The sequence below is a fragment of the Clytia hemisphaerica genome, unplaced genomic scaffold (genome assembly GCF_902728285.1).
Source record: "Clytia hemisphaerica strain Z4C2 unplaced genomic scaffold, Clytia hemisphaerica genome assembly, whole genome shotgun sequence".
Classification (NCBI taxonomy): Eukaryota; Metazoa; Cnidaria; class Hydrozoa; order Leptothecata; family Clytiidae; genus Clytia; species Clytia hemisphaerica.
In genome coordinates this window covers 1969881-1991974 of record NW_027104389.1, presented here as the reverse complement: position 1 = coordinate 1991974, position 22094 = coordinate 1969881, and the positions used below count along the sequence as shown (strand labels likewise).

At 35.6% G+C, this 22094-nt stretch overlaps 2 protein-coding genes and 2 long non-coding RNA genes across 4 annotated transcripts in view; 2 read left to right on the top strand and 2 right to left on the bottom strand.

Annotated features, from left to right (window-relative positions):
- Positions 1–818: 818 nt before the first annotated feature.
- On the top strand, positions 819–3683 carry LOC136819563 (pre-rRNA-processing protein TSR2 homolog; the record flags this gene model as incomplete). The annotated part of the gene is made up of 4 exons (XM_067075798.1): positions 819–910; positions 1439–1606; positions 1917–1947; positions 2830–3683. Coding segments are annotated over 4 exons (413 nt in total), but the record flags the coding sequence as incomplete, so codon positions are not given.
- A 1193-nt stretch (positions 3684–4876) lies between these two features.
- Positions 4877–6140, bottom strand: LOC136819578 (uncharacterized). Its single transcript, XR_010848452.1, has 2 exons — positions 5999–6140; positions 4877–5734 (listed from the first exon to the last, which is right to left on the bottom strand). It is a non-coding gene; the product is annotated as an uncharacterized lncRNA (long non-coding RNA).
- A 1178-nt stretch (positions 6141–7318) lies between these two features.
- Positions 7319–22094, bottom strand: part of LOC136819572 (phosphorylase b kinase regulatory subunit alpha, liver isoform-like) — a 36415-nt gene continuing 21639 nt past the window's right edge. Inside the window, exons 16-34 of the mRNA XM_067075809.1 lie at positions 21550–21684; positions 21349–21379; positions 21036–21114; positions 19247–19391; positions 17125–17194; positions 16733–16815; positions 16563–16642; positions 16358–16460; positions 15900–16083; positions 14990–15068; positions 13891–13968; positions 13622–13701; positions 10801–10879; positions 10499–10628; positions 9814–9912; positions 9604–9680; positions 9069–9293; positions 8325–8528; positions 7319–7884 (exon numbers count right to left, since the gene is read on the bottom strand). Coding sequence (XP_066931910.1) covers positions 7678–7884; positions 8325–8528; positions 9069–9293; positions 9604–9680; positions 9814–9912; positions 10499–10628; positions 10801–10879; positions 13622–13701; positions 13891–13968; positions 14990–15068; positions 15900–16083; positions 16358–16460; positions 16563–16642; positions 16733–16815; positions 17125–17194; positions 19247–19391; positions 21036–21114; positions 21349–21379; positions 21550–21684 — 2168 coding nt within the window. The 3' untranslated portion in view covers positions 7319–7677. The remainder of the gene's footprint in view (positions 7885–8324; positions 8529–9068; positions 9294–9603; positions 9681–9813; positions 9913–10498; positions 10629–10800; positions 10880–13621; positions 13702–13890; positions 13969–14989; positions 15069–15899; positions 16084–16357; positions 16461–16562; positions 16643–16732; positions 16816–17124; positions 17195–19246; positions 19392–21035; positions 21115–21348; positions 21380–21549; positions 21685–22094) is intronic.
- Positions 20010–21034, top strand: LOC136819577 (uncharacterized). Its single transcript, XR_010848451.1, has 2 exons — positions 20010–20146; positions 20425–21034. It is a non-coding gene; the product is annotated as an uncharacterized lncRNA (long non-coding RNA).

The window sequence follows — 22094 nt, the reverse complement described above, 5'->3', positions numbered from 1 at the left end:
GGTCAATTTTGACCAAAGTGTGGCGAAAAGTGGAACTTGTGCATGAAATATCTCGAGTTGGGTAAGGAAATCAGCTATAACCGTTTAAAAGTCTTCTATATAGTTTTTCGAGAGCTTTCGAATGGTATACATGATATTGTCTGGAAATGAATTTGAAATTTTCAAAAAATTTCGCCCTTAGGATTTTGCCTGGGGAAAATAGAAATGTCCCAAAAAAGGGATGTTCCACCAGTGGGATTTTAAAGGAATTTTTCCTGAGGTATAAGCATCCTATAGAGAAGGTCTGGAGATTTCAGCTAGATCTTATTTTTTTCCTACAAACAGCCTGTATTTTTGTAACACGACCACACTATATTTACCAAATCTAATTTCATTCGAAAAAGCATAAGTGGTTGTTTGAATTTGAAGTGGTCTTCTAAATAAAACAAAAATGTGCAGAAATCTTCTAAAAAGAGAGTGTTCTGTTGGTGATCTGTTTTGTTCCTTTTAGTTAATTCTCCATTAGTCATAGTTTGTCTGATGAAGATTGCTTGCCCCTTAACCTAAACAGGCTGAAAGGTCAAGGGGTTGCTGGCACCTGATTTAAGTTTGAGCTTGAGACCAGCAGGGATATCTGATGTTGTGGTGAATTTTTTTAAATACACCTTGGGCTGAATCCCAAAGAATAATTTAAAAGTCTTGTAGTTATTATATGCTGTGTGAAACTAAGTTTTTTGACTTGGGTGGAAAAAGAATTGCTAGGAAAAACCTGTGTCCACGCTATAATAAAACTGGTCGTGCTTTTAATTATGATGGAACTTTTGTTTTGTTTTATTTAGATTTGGTTTATCCAGATGAATTAGAAGATTTTGTCAGTGAAGCGCTTTACAATGAATTCGACACAATTGTTGAAGATGGCTCGTTAATCGAAGTAAGTTGCCTCACAAAGTGATTACCATTGTAAACCTTGAGTTGCAACGGATATTTGTCTTTTTGAATTTCTACCTTAAAGGAAGAAAATTTTGGCGGGAATTTAATTTGGCGGATGGCCGAAAAAGTTTTTTAGAGGGAATTTAATTTGGCAGATGGACGAAAAAACTAAATTTGGCGGGAATTTAATTTGGCGTTTGCTGAAAAATTTATCCTTAAAATGGCGTAAAAACAGCAAAAAAATGCAGACACACCTTAAAAGAGATCACATTTTCAAAAAGTTTAATTTGGCGGGAATTTAATTTGGCGGATGGCCGAAAAAAAAAACTTTGGTGGGAACTTAATTTGGCGGATTCTGGCCAAATCCGCCAAATCCGCCAAATTTTCTTTCCGCCAAAATTTCTTCTTTTAAGGTATTTTTTTCACCTTAATAAAACAAAGCCTGTAAATTTCCAAATTGACATCTTTGTTGATATCTTTTTATTTTTTTTTCTGGAAACCTTCTAAATGAATTTTATATCCATTCAAGGTTTGCACTAAGTTATGTGGATATTACGACTTGTGCAAGAAAGGTAATGTTGCTGTGGTAGCTGCTGAAGTGCAAAAGATGCAAGCAACTCAACCCAAAGTTGAATCAAAACAACAAAAGGAAGAAAACGAAAGTGAAAGTAGTGAGGACGATGACGATGACAAAAAGGTAATGAACCCACACTTATTCACGATTAGAATTGATGAATGAATAAGAATTGAGAACAATTGAAAGCAGTCTCGATTTTAAAAAATACTTCATCTTTCTACACTTTTTTTTACACCAATTCGTTTAGAATTCTTATACCAGTTGGGATACGGATTGACAGCCTTGTAAATCCACTTGACAAAATATCTTTAAAAATTCAGTCATTTATTACATATTTGTATGTGTAATAAATCTTTTGGTTGTTTTCTCCAGATGCCATTTTTAAAACATTATCCAGATATTTACTACTATTGATCTTGTTTTGTTTCAGACGAATGTCAATTCTTTCACAATGGATGTAGGTGAGTAATGAATAGAGATTGTTTACCTAGATCAATCACATCTTTGCCATTCGCCAGCGAATTCTTGATTCGTCTTCCCTCTAAGAAGAGTAGGAGGAAAAACTTTCTATCATAACATAAACAAATCATATGCTGTTTATTTCGAAAGATTTTGTAAATCTTGCTTGTGTTCGCTTCCTACGCTCTTGAGAAACTTACTTTTTAAAACAATCGAAAATGAGTTTTTTAAAGAAAAGATTTTGCAAAAAAAAAGCGACTAGCGTAAATTAAACAAAGCTGCAAGGCAATCATTAGATCATACCCTTTCTTGAAATGACAAAAGTTCTCTTCCTTGGTAGCATTCTTATCAAATAAAAATCTGTTTGGCAAACCGCTTTCGATTTTCTCACATCAGCAATTACTTTGATAAAACCAAGTTAACATGTTTTCAAATAATTGATACACAACAATATCTTGTAATACAGACGTAGCATTTGAGAGTGCAATTAATCTATTTTCAAATGACAACTTAACTAGTAATCTCTTAAATCTTTTTTAACCATTATATGTGAAGTGTAATTGCTTCACTGCTCATAATAAGATTTATTTTATCATCACATCAAAGCTTTATGTTTCTTGTTAGCCCAACAACGTAATTGATGGTCTTAAAGATAATGCTACAACTCGAACAATATCTCTCCCTGATATATGCGTTGTATAATAAATAAGGTTTTTTTAACTTCGTGTAGTGAAAATTGGATTAAGTTCTCCACTTCAAGGTTAAAATGAAGAGGTGTTAAATTGAAAGAGGTCTTTTTGGATTTCTATTTTGTTCATCTTATTCATATTGTGTTTTGATGTCTCTTCTTTTATTTGATTATGGGTTTTCTACTTTTCTTTAAGACATGGATGAAGGGGGTACAGGTGCCAGCAGCAGCAGCAATGGAGATAGAGGGCAAAACTCCAAACAAAAAGAATATGATGAAGACGGTTGGGAAATTGTCAGAAGGTCCAAAAAACGTTGATATTTCCAAACCATTTTGCGTCGCGGTTGTTTGAAAAAGATTGTTCTTACCCGTGGTGAAAGGTAGACTTTGGTTCGTCCTGGGTTTGTGTTTGGTAGACCACTTCATCTGGTACCCGAATACGTTGCGTTGGTAGTTGTCATCAAACGACTTGGACAGAAACTTCTTCATTACTCGTACAAGTTATGTTTACAAGTACTCACTCGAGTGCAATGGAACGTTATCAATCTTATAAACTAGAAGAAGCGAGAGATGATTTCCCCAAAGAAAATAAAAAGTGACGTCGAAATTTTCTTTACAAACATATAATAAACATTACAAACACTCTTTTCGATTATTGCAACAATGATACCTCCCCTCTCAAAAGTGACGTTGTTTTGATTTTCAATGTGGTATGCATACATGCAGAAACTCGATGTCAGAAAAACTCCTTACAATCTTAGATAATGCAAAAAATGCTTTTTAATAGAGATCGTTGTTAGTAATTAATTCCATGTGATTTCTATCTTTTATTTGTGGCACAGACCTTGTTGTGACTGTGCGCGATGGAGATGAAACTTGGAACGTATATTCGCATAAACAGGACGATGGGAAGATGATTTGAATTTTAAGTATTATAATGTTGTTATATTTCACTTTATAACTTGGATAGATGTTAGATATATTTTTTGATTCACACCGTTTTTAAGGTTTAAGTATACGGTATTAATAGGAAATCAGGTGATTTGATAACTTTTGTATTTCTTTACAAGTTTCGATATACTCTAGGGGCTGAGTTAGGTCTCGTATGCGCATCGGCGTATAGTCATTTTTTCTTTTGATCATGAAAGTATAGTCCTTGAAGAGTCAGAAAACGTGTGTGGCGTTATTTGGATCAGGCACAAATTTCCATAATGGCGGATTTTAGATTTCCAACCCTTTTTAGCCCTCTTGCTTGAAAAAATATTTTTTTTAACTTTAAACATAGACATATTATATACCACTTGATCACAAATTCTATGCTGATTAAGAAAAAGGTCAGAACCATGGTCTGAAAATTTTGCTATCTCGAGCTACGAAGTACTTTCGTTTTCAAAACTTAGAAAACGTAAGTACTTCGTATCTCTTGATAACGAAATTTTCAGACCATGGTTCTCACCTTTTTCTTAATCAGCATAAAATTTCTGATCGATTGGTATATAATATACAGGGTTTTAAGCTCAAAAGATATTTTTCTTAGGCTAGCAGAGCCTAAGAGCCCATGTGACGAAAGAAAATTTTGAATCCGTCATTATGGATTTCGAAATTCATGTAGAAAAAAAACTTTTCCTGGATTTTATTATTTGAACGGTAGGCAAGACCATCCGAAAATTTCAAGTAAATTAAGTAAGCCAATCAAATGTTACAGCCACGCAAATCTGGAACCAAAAGAAGTCATTTCAAAAAATCGAAATCGAAAGTACTTCATATTTCCAGATAACGAAATTTTCAGACCATGATTCTGACCTTTTTCTTAATCAGCATAGAATTTGTGATCGATTGGTATATAATATGTCTATGTTTAAAGTTAAAAAAAATATTTTTTCAAGCAAGAGGGCTAAAAAGGGTTGGAAATCTAAAATCCGCCATTATGGAAATTTGTGCCTTATCCAAATAACGCCACACACGTTTTCTGACTCTTCAAGGACTATACTTTCATGATCAAAAGAAAAAATGACTATACGCCGATGCGCATACGAGACCTAACTCAGCCCCTAGAGTAATACCTCTGTTTCAAAGGATGAAAAGATTTCTTTATTTTTCATATTTATTAAAAAATGAAAGTGCTCTAATTTTTCTATTCTACGGTATATAATTCGTTGGAGTAAATCGAATGGACTTACCTTTAATCTTTAATCGGCAATTCAGATAAAAGTGTTGTCTCGAAATAACAAAAGGATGCAAAATTTAATCAAAGTTTAAATTCACTTTCTTTGACGCTTTTCTAAACATATTCGTTTACATTTTTATATATTTCTTGTACCTTTAGAATAGGTAAAATTAGCTATTTAACAATTGACAGAATATTTCTATACTTCTAGATTCTAAACATAAGTGAGCTACAGTATATCATTCAACGGAATACACGCGTCCATTTCGAAACATATGACCCGAGGGGGAGATTACTCGTGAAGCAGCCTGAAGTCCTTATTTATGGGATTTTTTCAAATTTTCTGGTTTTTGCATTGTTGAGTTTTGGGATTTTTTTTAGTCTTAGCAACCTAGATTTCTTTGAGCACAGCTTTATCTATAAAAAATAACTCATCCAAGTAAATATTCACTACATTACCACAATTAAATTATTTCACTTTTTAGCAAAAATCTTCGCGTGTCTGGGTGCGGTAGCAATGACTTTCGATATTGTACCATTCTTGCGATTATACGCAAAATAAAGTTTTGTTTTTTCATCGACAGGTAGAATATCAGGTCTCATGTTGTTTTGTGAATGGCGGTTGTTGATAATTTGATCCACCAATGGGATTTCATCTTTCTCGCTACCCGGTTGCACTATTTGAACTTTTTTGTATCCATTTCGTAGAACGAACGCAGAGGAGGATATAGTTGGCTGTTTTTTTGCTTCACTCTCTAGATTTGACTCGGGATTCAATCCAGGGATGCTAGAGATTTTGTTGGGATGAAGTGATTGATGAGAAAACCTCCTCAATGCGCACTGGTGTCCGTCTGCCTTGCTCAAATCCGTTATGTGTAGGTAATGAGTTCGCATCTTTCCTGGTAGTCGAATAAATCTCCTGAGATTATTATACCTACGGAAGGAAAGTATAGGCTTACCGATACAGATTTCCTAAAATAAAAAATAACTTTTCTGTGTGGTAGACTATAGACAGAAGTCCGCCCAATTGAATTCTCTACCCCCGCCCTTTCAAACAGAAATTGAAAATTGGGCTAAGGTTTTAGGCATTTCCCAACTCAGACCGATTCACAATAGTGGGCTTCTTTTTGTCGGTATCCTCAAGTTTTTTACAGCCTCGCAACGAATGAATTCAATAAGAAGAACGAGTATGACTTACCTCTTATCTTTGTAATCTACTAGTCGCGTCCTCTAATCCTTTTGTGGGAGTAAAAGTAAAAATCTGTTTCTCTTGTTTTACAAAAACTCACAAACAGAACTACGAACTTGTGTTTTGAAAAAAATCAGTTTTCCGAACGAACTGTTTCAGATACGCATGAATGGTTGTTGAAAAAACAATCAGTTTCTTTCTAATTAAATAAATTCTTAGTTTCTCAAACAAGTTTATTCTCTGCTTATACGCCTTGCAGTGAAAAACAGTGCACGTTTTAGGAAGTTTTAAAGATCAGATCACTTGAAAATAAAGCAAATATATAAAACCAATCTTTTTTCTTTGAGATTGGACAAATTTTGACATTTCTTAGGGGAACTTTTATTATTTGCCGCGGGCGTAAATTCTTGCTCAAAGCAATCTCAAATAGCCAGTAAAAAGAGGCATTGGAAGGTCAAAGTAAGCGAGAATAAGATCACAAAAAGTGCAAACATTTTGGTCTAAGAAGTGTCAAACAGATTAAAGGAGCCTTAAAAAGGTCAAAAGTAGCCAAAAGAAGGTCACAAAAACTACATACCCCTTCACATTCTATTGGGAGAACTTAGACGCAAAATTTAGGGGGCGACCGCTCCTCCCAGAGGATACGCCACTGATTCTCCAGCTACTTTCTATATACTTCCAGATATTTTTTCGATTTTTCAATTTTTTTTCAACAATATTGTTTACGATAAATAGCCTTCAGACCCCAATTCATCAAAATTTGAAATTTTCCGTTCCCCGATAACTGAAGTCTGTCCCATTTAATTTTTTCACCTTCTATTTTTAGATAATTCCCCTAGAGAATTTCTTTCCAATGATGTATAACTTTTTAACATACAATCAAAGTCATAATATTTGAGAAAAAAAGGAAATTCCCACGAAATCTTACAACCACAAACGATTAGGAAGCGCTCTAAATTAGGTTGGATGGGTAGAATTTTAACGCTAAGCTTAAGAATTAGGACCCTAGAATCAGAGGAACTAAAAGTCCAAGAATGGTCCAATAGGGCTCAGAATATAGCCTGGAAGTCTATAAACCCCTCCCGAATTGAAATATTCGAATAAATTTATCAATTTGCCGAAAAGCGACTTTTTCGCCCGAACTTTAAAAATACTTCTATGGTTAAAAAGAGTCCACACATTTTTGAGACGGACTTTAGGCGAATGTGAGTGAAATCCCTAGTTCACATGATCTTTTTGCAAGGAGGGACCAGGGCTATTTTTTTTGCATTATTAACGGAATTTAAAAAAAACCTTTACGTGAATTTTGATTCTCTTGGAACGCATGAATTTCCGTTATTTTTTATCTTAAATTCTCATTTCATTTCTCGGATATACAAAAATATACAAATTCTATAACAAACATAAGTATAGAAAGATATAAAATTTTAAGTACGCATCAATTCGGCGAGCATGATTTGACACATTTTCTCAAGCGCTAATTAATTATTAAAGAGAACTCAGATTAAAGCAAGTTCCTTGATTCAAGAAACCAATTTTGACGGCCAACATTCTGAGTTTGTAAAATTACGAAAAAGCTTAATTTTAAACGATATTTTAAACTGGTTCCCTTGAGATACTTAAATTGGGCCAAACAGTCGTATCATTTCTTTTGAATATAAAAAAAAAATCATTTTTATTCTATCGCATCATATGAATATGTCATTTGAATGCTCTCGGTCTTTATAAAGATACTGTAAGACAACTTTGGTGAAATATGTCATAGTTCCATAAGTACCACTGGGTGCACTGTCGTAAAAGTATCGACAGATGTTATTACTTGCGTTGCACGGTGTTGTCGTGTTCGTTTCTTCCCTTGAAGCGCAACAAAGGGTAGCATCGCCGAAACCTTCACGCTGAAAGATACAAACGATTTAGGGTGAGTTGAACTATATATACAAATTCCTACAATTTATTCTGGATAATCTTTCATTCCACTCAAATTAGTCAAAAAAAACTTAAATCTGCCTTAAAGCGGACACTTTACATTTCAAGTAGTTTATCTAGAACCAGTTATCTTGTTCCTCTTCACGTATTTTTTTCCTTTGAGATTTGTCTGTAACGCCGGAGGGATCTACCGGGCTAATTCACGAATCCCCAAACTCAAAAAAATCTCTAAATTAACCAGAAAAATCTACTTTAAAATTGTTGTTACGGGTCCTAAGTAATGGCCTTAGTATTACCAAAACAAACTCTGGCCAAAATCAATTCTTAGGTTTCAAAAACAAATATAAAGTAATGAAAAGGTGCTGGAGGGCCGATTATGTAAAGGAAAAGAAAAGCGACATGTACCTACCTGCTCGTTCAAGAACAACTTGTTGGCTTTCGAAACGAAAGTGTTCAACGGTATCATCTTATCTACATTCAAATGAATATCACGTTCCATGAACACATAGAGCACCATCAGGACTTCCACCACAAGTTGTCGATACTCAGGATACACAATCTTGTTCAGCTCGTTCTCTACGCGTAATGCGAACTTCATCTCCCCTGATGTATTCTAAAGTGTACAAAGCGAAATGTGCATTTCAATAGAAAATGACTAATCTCTTGGGACAAAATTATTAAACGAGAAATCCTATTCTATGGCAGTCAAGCTACTCTTAGGTGCCAAATAAACGGCCCCCTCCGCTTGTTAATTTTTCGATTTTTTTTCCAACCCCCCCAGACGTTATTAGGACCCCCCCCCCCCCGTTTATTAATTTTTGAAAAAATTCCCAGCTCCCAAAAGGAAAGTTTCTTGTTTTACTCTAAAAAGCCTAAATTTAGTCTATTTTGACCCTTTTTAGGGTTTTTAAAAGTCTATTTTCCACCCCCCCGGTAATTAGCCCCCCCAGTAATTAGGTCCCCCCCGGTTATTTGATTTGAAAATTTTTTCCAGTTTATTCAAACCCCCTCCGTTTATTTGGCACCTAAGAGTACCGACCCACTGATGTTATCATGGCCTAGGAAAAGCCGTGCTGTCTGCTGCAAGCTTAATCCAACATTGTATTGAGCCCTTGAAAAAGGTAGTTTCTTCTTTCACTAGTTTTATACTTACTTCTTGTGTGAGCCTGTGCTCTAGAAAGAAATTCCCATCAACTGATAGACCGTGGCATCGTGTCAGAACGTGCCATATTTTGACGTAGAAATTACTAGGCACGCGGTTCAACGCACCATCCAAACAACGCCTTCGCAGCCACTGCCCGATCTTTCGTGGATGCATGTTTTCGTTGTCTCCACCTCCCACCTCGTTCTTCTTCATGCGCAAAATTTGACTGATCCTCTGGAAAAAATCAATGACTTTACTATGGCTATGAAAAGGAAGATAGCTCTATGGGGGTGATTGTGACGAGGCATTGTCCTAAAATCGTTATCACTTTTGAATCAGGTTTGAAGGTAAAGCATCGAGTTTTAAGAGCAAGCTTCATGACTCTACGCAAAACATCAAAAAAGCCAGTGGGCCCAGATTAAAAAGATGACGCGATCTTCCTGACTACGTTACATGTTCTAAACTCTCAAATAGACGGATAAAATGGGTTTTACTTGACAAGACATAACATCTTGTGTATGTAAAAAAAAAAGCGAAGAGCTACCTTGACAGCAGTTCGGAACATAGCAAGTCCGGAATGAGATGATTCTCCTGTGTCGATCACCACCGACTTGTTCAAGTCTGAAACCCAAAGAATTTATTTATCGATTTCCATGATGAAAAATATCAATAATTTAAAATCAACAAACAAGAGCTACTCTGATTCGAAGTATTTATGTCGGAGAAAGAATTTGACAACCAGAAACACTCTTACCCATTTTAACACCGAATTCTTTTCCAGTCAGAATATAATACAGCAATGATTTCATTTGGAAAGGTGTCAAACTCATCAGTTGGTCGGCTGCTTCCTCCCCTAAAACAATGATATTTTCAGAGAATACATATAGGATCCCGAAGCACCATATGGGATTTACATACTGCAATGAGCTCAGCATCAAAGGAAATCACTTCACTATCCTTGATGAGGAGCTTACGCGGTACACTCAACACCCAAAAGATACCAGGTCCCATAGTATGACGATATTCGTTAAAAAAGTTTTCTGCTACACAAACAGATTATGCTATAGTCCAAAACAAATCACTATGTAAGAAAAAAGCCCAAAGCTGAAGAAAATTCGCAAACGAGTTTTTTTCCGAAAAGAGTTTACAGCCAGTCGTTTCTTCGAAACTCTCCCGACGATTTTTCCCATTTCTAATTAGCGGACACTAAACCTATTCCCCGATGGTGTCCGCTAATTTGAGGTTCCACTGTACCGCCATAACAACTGCAAACTCTGCACATCTATATTTTCCCGCCTTTACTATCCCTGTAACGAACGATAACATTGTCTACAATGATATTGATTCACTTATCATTTTGTAGTGACACAAAAAGCTTCTTGTCTCAGAAGTAAGATTTAGGTGGCAAACTAACGTGGATGGACGAGCATGCAAGTTACCTGTCAGACCAGTTGTTCGTGCGTACTCAGCTGCCATCACTTCCATGATCAAACCTATCCGTATCTGCAACATTCCGTCGAATAAAGCAGGGTGTGTTTTCACGAACATCGCCAAATAAGTCAATAGTTCCTAAGAGAGTTAACGAAAGTGGAACAAAAAATGAATTGGAGAGCATATTATTCACGCACCAGCTGATCCAGTGGCAAATATACATTTGTTTAAAAAGCTTTCCTAGCATGTTCCAAGTAGATATCAATATTTTATCATTTTTAACACAATGATAACTAAAAAATGGACATACTTGGGTCAACACGGCGGAGCTGCTATCACATCCACATGAACTGTAAATCAACTTTTTCAAAGCACGCGGTGGTAACGGTCTAGAAAATAATAAAACTGAAATGGTTAAGCAATTTTTTAAATAACAAGTGATACTTTTATGGACCTACCTGGTTATGCATTTGACAAATATAATTGATATCTACGTGAGCATGACCGTTAAACAATCATTCCGAACACAAATAGTGACGATCTTATAAAAAAAACGTTTAGAAACCAAAATTTCATGCTCTTAAAATAATCTTTCATATTCAAGACTTCGTGAGCAAAAAAAAACATCCATCTCATTAAAAAGTTGACTAATTTGGCTAAAAACATTGATGTATGCTTATTAATAGTGATTCTTATAAATAAACATGCGTTTTTTGAGCCAACAAAATTCTTTTTTCACAAAAATCTGCTTGAGTCATCTTTTACCTACTTTCATGTAAAAAATCAGAAAAAAACAATGATCCAATATTTCACAAAGTCCAAAAAACCCTTTTTTAGCCGTTTTTGGCCCAAATTTGCCCAAAAACATTTTTTTTCAAAAATCGGGCTCTGTCACATTTGAGGGCTTAAAGTTATGCATCTTTGTGCAAAAAATCATAAAGAATGAAAGAGCCAATCTCGAGAAAAGCTAATACCTAAGTAATTGATAATGTGCTTATAAAAAAATATCGAATTTGGCCAGTGTTCTATACAAACATACGCAATAGCGAGGTTAAGCAAGAAGCTATCTATTACGTACGGAATCTATTACGTGAGCTTTTAGACTGGATCCGAGGCGTTTTAGCCTGATTCCTAAAGCTTCACGGCATAGAAAAAAAAGTGGTTAAGCAAAAAGGCGATCTATGACATATGACGTAATGTTTATTTTTCCGTATCTCACTTTCGGCCCCAACTTATAAAATTTTATTTTTCTTTCTTTCTTTTCCAGCTTTCTTGTTGGTGGTTTGGTATATAAAATCCCCTTACTTTCAATCTTAATCCCAAGACAAATGTTTTCACAGAAATTAAAACAAGCATCTTAACATTGCAATAGAAATATATAATTTCATAATTTCATTCCTAGTTTACATAGGTACCAATCAAAAATTACTGCTTTATTTATAAACAAAACAATAATCTGTAAGAGCATAGTGTACGGTCTGTCATCCTTATTTAGCTGCATTTCTATATGAATGCTTCACCATTAGCATTACCAATAAAAACACTCTTATAAAAAAGTGTGCAAACCAGGTCTCGAGTTTCATATCCGGCAGGTGTTCCTTCTTCTGCTTCTTTACATTCCAAGGTATCGATATCGCCTTTTTAGGAAGGGAGATGTCTCTTTAGAATCAACCAAACTTTCTGGAACGTTATAACATTATAATGTCGAAGAAGTTGAAGGATGACCAGTCAATAAACATTTTTCAGTAAAGGATTGAGAACTTAAAGCAGTAGCGGTTGTCCAGAAGATAGAGCTTTATATAATTTTCAAGAGCGGTTTGAAGTTCAGCGGTTGTGTGACATCAGGTTCTTACTCAGGCTGATTTGTACGTACAATATGAGCAGAAATTGAATCTCGTTGCTTAGTTGTAGCAGTTGAAATTGGAACAATAAATAAAGATTTCTTCTGTTATGCTTCGGGTGGAAGGGTAAATTTATTTGAGCTTGGCGGCAGAGCAGTCTTTTTCGTGTTTGTTGCTTTGGGTGGGTGACATTTGACATTATAACTTTGGCTTCTTCGCACTTGATGGTGGCACCAAAGAAACACTGAAAAACATGAAAAAGAAATATGGTTACATGCTGTTCATTGTAATGGTTACTTTGAATGTATTTGGACTTTGAGAGCATATAAAAAGCAAGATAAAAAAGAGAAGAAAAACAAAAGAACCAGAAAGAAACTTCTGTTCGTTTTGGTTTGATAAAAAAGTCAGCAAAGATTATTTTATTACACTTACATCTTGACCTTCTTTTGTGCAATAAATCATTTCACTTTGTTTGTATGCATCATAGTTTCCACAGATGTGATTCTAAAAATTTCTACTGTTAGTTTTCTCAGCTCAAACTTCTCAGAAATCAAAAAAAGTTACCAAAGTTTCTTTTCTGTTTAAACTTTTTTCGGGTGATTTTTGATCCTAAACGATTCAGCCCAATCTGCGTAAGGTAAATTTCCCGTGGATCATGCTTATATCCTAATCGATATCTATTACGTGAGATTGGAGAATTTCGCGCAATAGATCCACTCCCCAAGCTATGACGTACAGGTCAAATTTCACGGGACAGAGTTAGCCTTGAGATTCGGGCTCTAGCCCGCGAAAAACTCACGTAATAGATTCCGTACGTAATAGATAGCTTCTTGATTAACCTCGCTAATGTCTAAACTCACATACTCTCTAAAAGTAAGCCCTCGTAAGCAAAAAAAACATATATCTCAAAAGATTCCTATGATTCAATCCTGAGAAAAGTTGGTAACGAACGAACGAACGAACGAACGAACGAACGAACGAACGAACGAAAGAACGAACGAACGAACGAACGAACGAACGAACGAACGAACGAACGAACGAACGAACGAACGAACGAACGAACGAACGAACGAACGAACGAACGAACGAACGAACGAACGAACGAACGAACGAACGAACGAACGAACGAACGAACGAACGAACGCAGGTTAATTTATAGGACCTCCACCGGGGTAGGTCCAACAATTTGTGTCGATCGAAGTCTCAAATCTAAAAGAGGTTAGGACATTTAGATAGGAAGAGACAATAGTTCCATGATTCTCATTACAAATTAAAGTAGAGCATTCTTACTGATCGATGATTTCTTCACGTTGTAGATGTGGCAACCCAACACCAATTTGCTTCTGGTGAACTAACAGCTCTGTGCAATTCTAAATGTTAAACATTACATAGTATTATGTATTTGGAAAGTAGGATGTTTGGAAAACTTAAAGAAAATCATTTCAAAAAAAGCAATAAGAACAATATGTTTCACAACCAATAAACTTAGACAACTATGGATTACATAGATGCAATAAATTAAGAGAAGAAAAAAAAGAATAACGACAGAAATATCTTACTGGACCAAGGTATTCGACTTGTTTCCGTAACATACCAGAGATGTGCCGAATCAATCCCCACGACTTTAAATGACATGCCTTGAAATGAAAAAGAAAAAACATTTCAGAAGGCTTTCAGGAGTTTCAAGAGTATTTTAATCATTTTACTCTTTTCGACTTCTTCCAAACCATTTGAAGAATTAAACGACCTATTTTTTTAAAGCTTTCCTTTTCCTACGGGAAATCATGTATACGACTGTATAAAGACCACAATGGGCTTTTCCAGAAAAAGATTTTACCCCCACTGTGTGGGATATTGATTTTCGAAGTATCAAACCCCCTGGATATCCTATTTTATTAGTAAAGACCCCTGGATATCCTCTCTTATAAAGATGTTTACCCCTGGATATCGTATTTTTTACTTGAAAAGACACTTTACCCCCTGGATATCCGCTCCCTTGTAGATATTTAACTCCCTGGATATCCACTTTTGAACAAAAATCGTTAACCCCCTGAATATCCAATATCCTCAACAGGGGGGCACAATTAGGCTCAAATTCGGCAAAAAATAACTCCAAGCTGAAATGCAAAACATTTGTGCAGCTTATCTAAAACCCTGACCTTTTTAGGGTTGCTTTTAAAACTGTTTGAGCTTTCTTGGACCAAAGATTTTCGCCTGGGGCGCCAAATTTCATTTAAAACTTTCATTCTTCGAGCAGAATCAATGTTCCGACTTAGAAATACAAAATCTTCTTGACCCAAAGAAAATCAACAAATCGAAGTCTAAGCATAAAATAAGACTGACAATAAGATTTTGCTGAGCATATCTAGCCTCGACCCGATTGTCTCATATGCTAATATAGAAAAAAGAGTGCATAGCCCTAATCAACCAAGGCCGTCATTATAACACCAAGATACGACATCCTGGAGAATTCTAATCACTCTAAAATTCAATCACCCTCAAAACGTTAAGACTACCTAATGAATATATCAATCTCAATTTGGTTCAAATTAGGCAATACCTCACAACAATTCACTTGATATTTCTGATCACCTAACTTTCAATGATGATAAAAGAATATTTGCATAAGTAGACGAAATAAAAAAGAAGAGAGCTGACCTTTTCATAGAGTTCCCTGAGAAGCTTTTCGACAGTGCAACCAGGATTGCCGTTCAACGCAACATCAAAATGATATCCTCTAAAAAGTAACAAGTGATACTTTTATGGACCTACCTGGTTATCAAAACTAATCAATGAACATTGAAACAATGAAACACATAAGACATAACTGGACAAAATAGAAAAATATATAATGAAAGCATGTCTATTGGGAGAAATTATCAACCCTATTGAAAAAGCTAAAAAAAAATTATTATAAACGCTTTTCTTTATAAAAACAATCCACTATCAGAAAAATACACAGCTTTAATAAATAAGGTTTCTAAAAAAATCAAACCATCGCGCTCTACCGTGATATTTTCTTCTTTGAGAAAAAATCAGTTTTATTGACAATCGAATCATGATTGATGGTGGGAATTGCTATCAATGATGTTTTTCTTTTGAGAAAAAACAAAGAAATGTTAGGAAAAAGCCCAATGAAAATCTGCAAAAACGGCGATTTCCGGCATATTTCGTCCGGAAAAAATCTCAAAAATCGGACTTGGCCATGTTCTGGGCATTGTTAATACGCATCTTTAAGCAAAAAATCAGAAAAAACTAATGATGAAATCTCGAGAAAATGTCAAAAAACCGGTTTTTCCGGCATATTTCCGGCATTTTCGACTAATGAGCCAATCTCGAGAAAAGCTGGTAACAGACGGACGGACGGACGGACGAACAAAGGTTAATTTATAGGACCTCCAGGTAGGTCCAAAAATCCCCTTTAATTGAAATAATCCGTGGAAAAGTAAACTTGTTGGAATCATGTTAATTAAGAATATCAGGATGGTCATTTAAAAGTGTTGTAGAGAGATTCGAGCCATAGAGGTTCCAGTTACGGAAAATTTACCCGGATGATATCACCACGAACCTTGTTTTATACAGAAATTGTAGTATATCGGCTTGTTCATTGATATCGGTGGAATTTTCCAATTGCTCCCTCACTACCTCTATATCCACCTCCTCCTCTTGTTCCATTTCACCATCACAAACTTCTTGGTCATGTGATCGCATACCGTCCAATACAAAACCACGTACCAAATCCGCCACTGAATCTAAAAACGAAAATCGAGAGTGATACTAATGTCGCGTGTGAAGGTCAATCTCATTTTCCGGATTCAATCGAATGGTCGATAGTTGAACAAATTTCCTGATAAATTCGTCTAAATTGAGTGTTTAGAGCCCCGTCACGACACCATCAAGTTCTAGGGAACCGTCATAATGATGACGGAACCTTTACCATGAGAGCTAAGAGCTACCGCCAGTAAGATAACTGATCTTGCGGTAATGGCTCAGCCGCAAAAAGCACTTTTGTGAAAGCAAGCATACTTTCTTCATCAGAGGAGGAGGCACCCCATGATGCAGCACGACTGATGGAACGACTTCGAATGACTGAACCATGAACACTCAAACGGCGATCGTGACTGTTGCGCTGTGAAAGAAAAGAGCATTCAAAATATGTATCCATATGTAACAAGGCTATGTTAAATAAAGCGACAAAAACAAATAAAAGATACTACCAAGCAATACTTACTCTGCCACGTTTTGATTGTGAATAAGGGAGATCACCAGGTCTCGTGGATTTCGTTGGATCAGGTGCAAAAGAAATCAAATCTAAAATTAAAAGTCGGGACTTTTAAAAAGTCTTCGGAGTTCTTCAAAAAGACTTCCAGAATTTGATGGACGCAAAAAATATGAGATTACCTTCTAGAATTTCAGAATCTACAAAATCAATGTTTTTGATACTGGATCGTGTTTGCATTTCCGATAATTTACCAACTCGGATCCTATGAGGATATCAAACGATACAATGAAATGAGCGACAGACAAAATAGATATGATAGAAATGAGATGGGAAAGTTGTTGTAAATACAGTTCACTTTCAAAAAGCGGTGACCTAAAGGGTTGGGAGAGATGAGACAGTAGGGTCCGCTTATCAAAATGTCGCCATTTTTTGTGTCTACTATTTTGAGACTGACTGCCTTTTGGAGGGTTTACTGTTTCTTGGGCCATTTCCCAATTTTTCAACAAATGAAATAGCTTGCAGTTTGAATGAAAGTTTGAAATTGGAGGACCAAATAATGATAATGAGTTACCTGACACTATACAAATATCCACTGTTGACTTGCAACAAAAATTTCCCAGCAGTCGAATCCAATGAACCCTCTACAAGATAAAAAGGAATACGAAAAAAGTGAATGGCCTATTTGTCACATTTGTTTGCAGGCGCAAAACAAAATAATAATAATAATAATAATAATAATAATATCAGCGTAATGAACGAGAATAATGACATTATCAGCTCGTACATAGCTTTTATTCTTAAAACTATTCACCTGGAGAATTTCAGCAATAGAGAAACTTTTTTATGTACTTTAGACGTACAAACTTTGGTGGGTACAAACTTTCGTGGGGTGGAAAAATAGCGAAAATCACGGCATTATTTTTCTCAAATTGTTGGAAAGAATATTCTTCGCAAATCTTGTGATCGCAACCAAAATTTTCGAACTAAAATGGTATTCCATCTTCTTGAATTAAATCATCCGGCTATATTTCTTCGACTTTAACTTTATTTTCCCCTTGTGTTGCCTCAGGGGAGGGGACAATAATTGCAATCTCCGCGAAACTTCCCACAACGACCACTATTATATAGAGAACAACTTGAAAGAAAAAGACCACATGACATAAAAATTGACGTGAAAGCTTTTGACGTAAAAATTGGAAAATAATTGTGCCTCTCAGAAATAAATGGCGAAAGCAATCTGAAAGTTTCTTCCCTCATTCTACTTTACTGGTAGAAGAGTAGTTCGTAGTCATTAGCCTGTCTAGAAAGATTGAGCATGCGACACAAGTATTTTCATGGAAATCATTTCACAGTTCTCCTTCTCACAGACCCAGTAAGATTTTTTCAGCCAGTGGGAGTAAGAATAACGGACCAAAAATTCGATGGGGATGGATTTGTTCATCGTATTTATTTCAGCGGGAAACAAGTAATACTTTAATGGACCTACCTATTTATAAAACGAATAATTAGAATTTAATGGAAGTAATGTATAATTTTAAATTTCGATTTATATATCTATTGGAACGGAGAAAGCAATTAAGAAACGCATCGATGTTTAACGGTGAAAGAAAAATAATATCGACACTTTAATCAATCATTCAGAGAAAATTAAAACTGACAAAATCTCAAAAAACCGCTTTTTTCGGGACATTTCCGGTTCTAGCGGCCGGAAAAATTTTTTTTTCGAAAATTGGGCTCTGTCACATTTTGGGCATTGCCATTTTACATCATTGTGCAAAAAATCATGAAAATCTGTCGAGTATAAGTTGAAAAAATGAAGGAAAACCGTTTTATGCCGGTTTTCGGCTGTTCCGGCGATTTTTAAGGAGTTCCGGATTCAAAGGATGATTTTTTTGGAAATCAAACAATGCTAAATTTTGGGCATCATCATAAAGAACATTTTTCTGTAAAGAAACAATTAAATAAGTTGAAAAAATGTGACGGAAATGTGAAAAAAACGACGATTTCCGGCACATTTCCGGTTCTACAGACCGGAAAAATTTTTTTTTCGGCAAACGGTTTTCGACACCTTTTCGGCAGTACTAATGTGCATCTATGTGCAAAAAATCGCAAAAAACTAATGATAAAATCTCGAGAAAATCTCAAAAAACCGCTTTTTTCGGGACATTTCCGGTTCTACCGGCCGGAAAAAATTTTTTTTCGAAAATCGGGCTCCGTCACATTCGAGGGTTTATAGTAATGCACCTTTGTGCAAAAAATCAGAAAAATTGAATGAAACTAACTAACTAACTAACGAACACGGGTTAATTTATAGGACCTCCACCCCACCGGGGTAGGTCCAAAAAATTAGATTATAATTTTCCACTGGGGACGATATCTTGGTCAACTTTTCGAGTAGGAAGGGGTCCCAGTGAGTCTGTGAGAAGGGGGTGTATCTGATGGTGAATCATTGTACAAAATTTAGGATCATTTTGACATTTTGATCATTTATCGAGTTTACAATTTCTGCAGATTGGGCGGTTACCACAGAACAAGCAATCGCTGTGGCGGACTTGGGCGGAATTCTAAATTCACTTCTACAAATCAATTTTCTAAAATGAATTTTAGAGATGTCAAGAAGTTTAGGTTTTAGTATGCGGTTCAAAAGTTAGAGGAAAAGTCTAGCATATTTTTTCAAAATAGCAAAAATCTACCTAGTAGAGCATGGGTAATAGGAAGAGTTAATGTCGGTCGACCAAGTTGTTTCCAGTTGGAACGAAGATATTCGATTTCTGTTTTGAAAGAGTCGATCACCAGCTCGTTGTCCAAGCACAAATAAAATTGACGGTAATCCAAAAACTACAAGAAAAAAAACAAAGAAAGATGTCAGTCCTTAGTTTGGTGTTAAGTTCTGACTAAAATTGATTAGAAAAATATTTTAGATGATATCAAATATTAGGCTCTTTGTTTGATTCTACTCAACTTCAATGCTACAACTTCAAACCTAGACAGCTCAATGGAACCAAAGAAAATATTCAGTTTTAGCTATTACTTGATTTACAGCTTTCTATGACAAACTTTCATTTGTGCAGAAAGTAAACCATAATAGGGGGACATGTATTCAACATCAGCGTTAAGGAGAGGACCAGGTTTGCGGGTTCACATCATGAAACGCGACGGAGTCACTTTCCAAAAAAAGACATCGTTAGGACGGGGCCTTGAGCATGCTGCAATGCAATTGATTACATTAAAAAAACCTTGCGATATTTTAACACTTATAAAAAAACAGCAGGAATTTACAAACAACACAAAAAAACCATAAACAATGCCACGTATTGATCATAAATTAATGAATGTTAGATTATTCACAAGAAAGACTGTCACATTGTCCATTGAAAACTGACGCATTCTGATGCTGAATAATTCATATCAAAAGAGGCTTGTCAAAGAGAAAAGCGAAAAATGAAAACAAAAAGAGAGAGAGTTGTTGTCTAGTTCAAGTTTCTGTTGGAACTGAAAAGCGATTGTGTTACTCAAGCCACCTCAAATTCGTAAGCGCGTCAAAATGCGTCTTTTCTTGTACACTGCAACTTTTTTGGCTGTCACGCACGAAGGTAGGAGCTTGCTGTCGTTAGTTTGCTATTATGTATAGTCGCATCTTCAAACTATTAAAATTTCAAGCAACTTGAAACAAATCGATAAACAATAACTCGCAACATCTTTTCTTCTTTCAAAGCTCACTAAGGCCGACTATCTGATGAATATAATTCGATTCTTCTAAATCAAGTTTTTCTACCTAACATGATTGTTAAATCTGCAGTCTAAATGAAAACCGGCCTTCTCCCAATAAGAGAACGACAGTCAAATGACATTTTCTTTCAATGCTTTTCAGTATTCGGTGTGTCTGAATGTTACAACAATATGGAAGCCACCACCACATCGAATTGTACAGCGCAAAACAATGGAACATGCTTCACAAGAATGGTCTATATCAACGAATCAAGCCAATCAACAAATGTTACACGTGGTTGTGCAGCAATTGATGCTTGCAAAAACAACTGTGCAGTGCAGACGGTCGGAGCAGAGAGTACACGAACGTGCGAAGATTGTTGTTACAAAACAAAGTGTAACATGAAGAAAAATTTGTTCGACGGAGGAATCAGCTCTTCCTCTCATATCACCATCTCAATCCTCACCGTCCTTGGGTTGGCATTGGTAGCCCGGCTGTTTCATTCGTGAACCACAAGTGGAAGTTGACTAGCAAACATCCACTAAACATTCAAACCCATCACCATGTCATTGAAAACTAATTATCTCGTTTGTGTTGAAGCTAGTATCATTATCTTATACAAGTTGTCTTTGAATATATGAATATCTAATCGCAAATTATTAATAATATCATTATGTGTATAAAATGCGAAGATAAATATAATTAGGTGTAGAACATGTAAATACCATTATCATTAAAATCACAGTAATGAAATAAAGAAGCGTATATCTTACTTGTGGAGTAAATGCTAATAAGTGACCATCTGAACGGTACAAACTTCCGATACCAAATATCCCCAAACTTGAATTAGGCCTACAAGAAAGTATGGATATTTGAAGCTAAAGCAATGCTTCAAGACTAACTGGGTTAAAATATTAGAAACGCAAGCTTTCCTTTTCATGGAATGTTTCGTTTTTCTTGAGTGAGAGGTCTGATCACAACGTGATATTTTATTCGAAAGGTGAACCCTCGTATATGGCCAAAATAATTTAGTAGCCTTCCCGTTAGGATTTTGTGTCACAAATAAGCATGAAAGAATTATTTTACCTTCCACTTAAACCCAGCTTTGCATTTTGACCTTTAAAAGCAAGAATATTCGCATTTCAGTTATAATAGAATACAATAGAATGAAAAAATCACTTCGACACACGCTTGGCATTGTGATGACTTGTTCCTCATAAATCCTAATTAGGAGTAATCGATTTGTAAAATGAGGCTGTTCACTATACAAGTTGAAAAAAGCGTCACCTAGGTTGTTGTAAAGACGAACGAGGCATTTAGCTGGCAAAATTCTGATGGGCGAAACTTCTTCAACAGTTTGCGATTCGATTCCTTTTTCAGCTAACAAATCTTTGATTTCCTCATCTTCTGCTATCAGTGCCACTAGAAAAATCAAAGAAGGTCGTCAGTGTTCATGCTAAAGCAAGTAATTAATCTGAAAGCATAATCTCATTAGTTGTTTCTGCTGATGGGGCTATGTTATATAAATATTTATACTACAATCTCGGTCAAAATATATTGACAATTTTGGTTAATTCCTAATTTTTAGAAATTTAAAATTCGGGCGAAAAAGTCGCTTTTGGGCAATTTGTTAAATTTAATCGAATATTTCAATTCGGGAAAGATTTATAAACTTCCAGGCTATATTCTAGACCATTCTTGAGCTTTTGGATCCTCAGATTCTAACGCTGAAACTAAGAGTTAAAACTCTACCCTTCCAACCTAAGTTAGAGCGCATCCAAACCGTTTGTGGCTATGAGATTTCGTGGAAATTTCCCTTTTTTCTCAAATAT